The sequence below is a fragment of the Triticum aestivum genome, chromosome 6A (genome assembly GCF_018294505.1).
Source record: "Triticum aestivum cultivar Chinese Spring chromosome 6A, IWGSC CS RefSeq v2.1, whole genome shotgun sequence".
Classification (NCBI taxonomy): Eukaryota; Viridiplantae; Streptophyta; class Magnoliopsida; order Poales; family Poaceae; genus Triticum; species Triticum aestivum.
Genome location: NC_057809.1, coordinates 212,311,418 through 212,317,417, shown reverse-complemented (window position 1 = coordinate 212,317,417; position 6,000 = coordinate 212,311,418). Strand labels below are relative to the sequence as shown.

At 49.0% G+C, this 6,000-nt stretch overlaps 1 protein-coding gene across 1 annotated transcript; it reads left to right on the top strand.

The window, feature by feature from the left end:
* Nucleotides 1-3,829: 3,829 nt before the first annotated feature.
* Nucleotides 3,830-5,477, top strand: LOC123130568 (syntaxin-124-like). The gene is made up of 2 exons (XM_044550439.1): nt 3,830-4,585; nt 4,658-5,477. The coding sequence occupies exons 1-2, from the start codon at nt 4,148-4,150 to the stop codon at nt 5,144-5,146; spliced, it is 927 nt and encodes a 308-aa protein (XP_044406374.1). The 5' UTR covers nt 3,830-4,147; the 3' UTR covers nt 5,147-5,477.
* Nucleotides 5,478-6,000: the final 523 nt, after the last annotated feature.

Sequence of the window (6,000 nt, the reverse complement as noted above, 5' to 3'; positions counted from 1 at the left end):
GAAAGACCTCGGTGAAGCTGCTTACATATTGGGCATTAAGATCTATAGAGATAGATCAAGACGCTTAATTGGACTTTCACAAAGCACATACCTTGACAAAGTTTTGAAGAAGTTCAAAATGGATCAAGCAAAGAAAGGGTTCTTGCCTGTGTTACAAGGTGTGAAATTGAGTAAGACTCAATGTCCGACCACTGCAGAAGATAGAGAGAAAATGAAAGATGTTCCCTATGCTTCAACCATAGGCTCTATCATGTATGCAATGCTGTGTACCAGACCTGATGTGTGCCTTGCTATAAGTCTAGCAGGGAGGTACCAAAGTAATCCAGGAGTGGATCACTGGACAGTGGTCAAGAACATCCTGAAGTACCTAAAAAGGACTAAGGATATGTTTCTCGTGTATGGAGGTGACAAAGAGCTCATCGTAAACGGTTACGTTGATGCAAGCTTTGACACTAATCCGGACGATTCTAAATCGCAAACCGGATACGTGTTTACATTAAACGGTGGAGCTGTCAGTTGGTGCAGTTCTAAACAAAGCATCGTGGCGGGATCTACATGTGAAGCGGAGTACATAGCTGCTTCGGAAGCAGCAAATGAAGGAGTCTGGATGAAGGAGTTCATATCCGATCTAGGTGTCATACCTAGTGCATCGGGTCCAATGAAAATCTTTTGTGACAATACTGGTGCAATTTCCTTGGCAAAAGAATCCAGATTTCACAAGAGAACCAAGCACATCACGAGACGCTTCAATTCCATCCGGGATCAAGTCCGGGTGGGAGACATAGAGATTTGCAAGATACATACGGATCTGAATGTAGCAGACCCGTTGACTAAGCCTCTTCCACGAGCAAAATATGATCAACACCAAGGCTCCATGGGTGTTAGAATCATTACTGTGTAATCTAGATTATTGACTCTAGTGCAAGTGGTAGACTGAAGGAAATATGCCCTAGAGGCAATAATAAAGTTATTATTTATTTCCTTATATCATGATAAATGTTTATTATTCATGCTAGAATTGTATTAAACGGAAACATAATACATGTGTGAATACATAGACAAACAGAGTGTCACTAGTATGCCTCTACTTGACTAGCTCGTTAATCAAAGATGGTTATGTTTCCTAACCATGGATAAAGAGTTGTTATTTGATTAACGGGATCACATCATTGGATGAATGATCTGATTGACATGACCCATTCCATTAGCTTAGTACCCGATCGTTTAGTATGTTGCCATTGCTTTCTTCATGACTTATACATGTTCCTATGACTATGAGATTATGCAACTCCCGTTTGCCGGAGGAACGCTTTGTGTGCTACCAAACGTCACAACGTAACTGGGTGATTATAAAGGTGCTCTACAGGTGTCTCCAAAGGTACATGTTGGGTTGGCGTATTTCGAGATTAGGATTTGTCACTCCGATTGTCGGAGAGGTATCTCTGGGCCCTCTCGGTAATGCACATCACATAAGCCTTGCAAGCATTGTAACTAATGAATTAGTTGTTAGATGATGTATTACGGAACGAGTAAAGAGACTTGCTGGTAACGAGATTGAACTAGGTATTGAGATACCGACGATCGAATCTCGGGTAAGTAACATACCGATGACAAAGGGAACAACGTATGTTGTTATGCGGTCTGACCGATAAAGATCTTCGTAGAATATGTGGGAGCCAATATGAGCATCCAGGTTCCGCTATTGGTTATTGACTGGAGACGTGTCTCAGTCATGTCTACATTGTTCTTGAATCCGTAGGGTCCACACGCTGAAGGTTTCGATGATAGTTATATTATGAGTTTATGCATTTTGATGTACGGAAGTTTGTTCGGAGCCCGGATGTGATCACGGACATGACGAGGAGTCTCGAAATGGTCGAGACATAAAGATTGATATATTGGAAGCCTATATTTGGATATCGGAAGTGTTCCGGGTGAAATCGGGATTTTACCGGAGTACCGGGAGGTTACCGGAACCCCCCGGGAGGTATATGGGCCTTAGTGGGCTTTAGTGGAAGAGAGGAGAGGTGGCCAGGGCTGGTCCGCGCGCCCCTCCCCCCCTAGTCCGAATAGGACAAGGAGAGGGGGCCGGCGCCCCCTTCCTTCTTTCTCTCCTCTTTCCCCCCTCCCGAATCCTATTCCAACTAGGAAAGGGGGGGGAATCCTACTCCCGGAGGGAGTAGGACTCCTCCTGGCGCGCCCTCTCCTGGCCGGCCGCACCCCCCCCTTGATCCTTTATATACGGAGGCAGAGGGCACCCCTAGAGACACAAGTTGATCCACGTGATCATATTCTTAGCCGTGAGCGGTGCCCCCTTCCACCATAGTCCTCGATAATATTGTAGCGGTGCTTAGGCGAAGCCCTGCGACGGTAGTACATCAAGATCGTCACCATGCTGTCGTGCTGACGGAACTCTTCCCCGACACTTTGCTGGATCGGAGTCCGGGGATCGTCATCGAGCTGAACGTGTGCCAAGAACTCGGAGGTGCCGGAGTAACGGTGCTTGGATCGGTCGGATCGGGAAGATGTACGAGTACTTCCTCTACATTGCGTCAACGCTTCGCTTCGGTCTACGAGGGTACGTAGACAACACTCTCCCCTCTCGTTGCTATGCATCACCATGATCTTGCGTGTGCGTAGGATTTTTTTTTTGAAATTACTACGTTCCAACAGCATGTGCCAGGGCTAAGGAGGAATCTAATTTCGCTTGGTGTTCTTCATGATGGTGGTATGAAATTCCGTTTTGATTAGAATAAGAAGACCATGAAAATCATGGAAGATGGGGTGACCGTGATGATAGGAGAGAGGACGGATTCGCATCTTTACAAGTTGCAAGGGAGCACTATTGCAGGTGGAGCCATAGAGAATGAAGCTGCAAGAGTAGCAGTGGAGTCTCACGGTGGCGGCGGGTCTGGCCCATTGGGTAGCTCTCAGTAGGCTACAAAGAAGACAACCCAAGTCCGGAGTACATGAAGGTTCGAGCATGGATGACTTCTAGATGATGGAGGATATTCGTCAAGGTGGAGTTTGTTATATTTGTGTCGAATATATTATGTACGCAAGGGGTTACGTGGACTTAGAGTTGTAATTGGTGTGGTTAGGTACGCGTTGTATAGGAGTCGGACACTTGTATTCTAGGCCTCTTATATATGAAGGGGCACCACACGTTATAACCTATGATGACGACTTGATAGCAACAGGTACGCGGGGGAGCCGATGGCTTGTGCCGGCGCTCGGACGGCCAGTGTTGCGGTATCTTGGGGAGGAGCGTCAATAGTCATGCCTCGGAGATGTAGCCATATCGGTGAACCTCGTTAACAAATATCGTGCCTCGATGTGTCGTCTATGATCTTGAATTAGTGTTTTATTCTAACAGTTTTTGTGCTATTCTTTCACATTTTATTTGTGCACATTATTTATTAAAAAACTTATTATTCTAGCGAAACAGCAATGGGCCTGGCAACACGCGCCATCAACGATCTACTAGTACTACCTACTAGTAATTATAGACGAACAATTTTGCTATGTCTTAGTCGACTGAGGCTAATTATGTCTCAATCAACGTTATATGTCATTGATCTTGCATGAAGATCGATGTAAAATTTTCTTTTTAGTTTTTCTTTTCTCTTTTTTATATAGGAGTACTATGTCACTAGATTGAAACTTGGGCTAAGTCTTAGTTGACTAAGACCTAGCTGCACCCACAGACGAACCCTAAAAAAAAGTAATTATGGACGTGGCGCCACCGTGCGAGACATCCAGCCGTGCATGCCGCACGTTGGCCTTGTCCCCGCGTTCCCTGCACCCAGTCAACCCGGATGGACTTGTACCTCTCCGCACGTCCATTTCCATTCCCTTGGATGCCAGAGAGGTCGTGACTCGTGAGTGTTCTTCTCCCCCCGCCAATTGGCACCCTTCACTCCCTCCCCTCCTCATCTCTCGTTGCCACAGCTCCTGAATTTGTAATGCTGTGCTACACTTGTCGCCGCATTAGTTGGTGTCACGATGGAGGAATTAAGAAGGCCATAAGCCGGCGGCGCCATTGCTCCTGTCCCCTATAGCCAGCTAGCTCGGTTTCTCGCCGCACCGCCTCTGCTCTTGCTCTGCCGGCTGCTCAGCTCCATCGATCTCTGCCTGGTGTTCCGAGATGAACGACCTCTTCTCGTCGAGCTCGTTCAAGAAGTATGCCGACCTGAAGGACCAGGTGGCGCTGGACGAGATGGAGGCCGGCAGCGGCAGCGAGAGCGCCAACCTCGACAAGTTCTTCGAGGACGTGGAGGGCGTCAAGGAGGACATCAGCGGCCTCGAGTCCATGCACCGCCGGCTGCAGTCGGTGAACGAGGAGAGCAAGACCGCACACGACGCCCGCGCCGTCAAGTCGCTCCGCGCCCGCATGGACGGCGACGTCGTGCAGGTCCTCCGCCGCGCTAAGGTCGTCAAGGCTAAGCTCGAGGCCCTCGACCGCGCCAACGCCGCCAGCCGTAAGCTCCCCGGCTGCGGCGCCGGCTCCTCCACCGACCGCACCCGCTCCTCCGTCGTCTCCGGCCTCGGCAACAAGCTCAAGGACCTCATGGACGACTTCCAGGTAAAACATTGAGTTTTCTTGGTTCATTGCCTCGCCCCGCGCGAGCCAGCTACCTGACCGGAGAGAGCGCAGGGCCTTCGGACGCGGATGGCGGCGGAGTACAAGGAGACGGTGGCGCGGCGGTACTACACGGTGACGGGTGAGACGGCGGAGGAGAGCACGATCGAGGCGCTCATCGCGTCGGGGGAGAGCGAGACGTTCCTGCAGAAGGCGATCCAGCGGGACCAAGGGCGCGGGCAGGTGATGGCCACGGTGTCGGAGATCCAGGAGCGGCACGACGCCGTGAAGGACATCGAGCGCAGCCTGCTGGAGCTGCACCAGGTGTTCCTGGACATGGCGGCGCTGGTGGAGGCGCAGGCCCACCAGCTCAACAACATCGAGACCCACGTCGCGCGCGCCAGCTCCTTCGTGATCAGGGGCACCGTGGAGCTCGAGTCCGCGCGCGTCTACCAGAAGAGCAGCCGCAAGTGGGCCTGCATAGCCGTCGTCGCCGGCGCCGTGCTCGTCCTCGTCATCGTGCTGCCGATACTCGTCAACCTCAAGCTCTTGAGCGGCAGATAGATGCAGCATGGCGCGCGGTGAATTGGTTGATCGATGACGTATCCGTTCGCCTCCATCGATCTCTTCTTCCGCGCTGCATGTTCTTGATGTATGTGTTGTCTCGTTCCTTTGGATTGAGATGGGGATTCTTTTATCATAGTTAGCCTTTCGATTTGATCTAAAAAATGGAAAACTTGTCATGGATCAGATCAGAAGTGTTACTTTAGGATGGTTATTATCTGTTATATCAAATATTTAAGAGTGAATTCCATTTTTTACCTTGTAGTTGTACATTTGTGACACATATTACCCTATTTAGCGGAACTTTTATCGAAGTGTCAGATTTTGGAGACTTTTAACACGGTTTTACCCTAATTTTACATTTGTCTGTTTATGGTCGATAGGATCGGCATGTTGCGTCATTGATTTGTAAAAAAAACTGTAAGGATCGGATGGCATCATTGGCGATCTTGTCCAAGCTTCTCTTGTCTATCTGTTTCACTCCTTCTGGCCGTCCACATGTTTTTGGATATAGGGCGTCACCTCACACCTTACCTGATGGACACGCATCAAAAAACAAGGGTCCAAAGATTTCAAAAGGGGTATTCTAGACGAATTTTCACTCGAAGGGGTAATTAGTGTCACAAATGTATAAATATGGGGTAAAAAGTGGAATTCACTCAATATTTAAATTCCCTCTTGAGCCGGTTGTGCGAGAAGTATGGCCGGCCGGCATCCTTGTGGATTGATTCACGACGAGGGCGACAACGTGCAGGTCATGCTGTGTTCGTGACCTCAATTTCATTCTCGAATCTAACTATCTAGGGGCAGGTTCCTCCACAAATACAGTATGGTAGAGTAATACAAGAAAGCAC

Bases quoted from the DNA above. Each gene is read 5' to 3' on its own strand.
- LOC123130568 (XM_044550439.1), top strand. From the start codon at position 4,148: ATGAACGACCTCTTCTCGTCGAGCTCGTTCAAGAAGTATGCCGACCTG. The intron at 4,586-4,657 runs GTAAAACATTGA...GAGAGAGCGCAG, and splicing joins ACCTCATGGACGACTTCCAG to GGCCTTCGGACGCGGATGGC.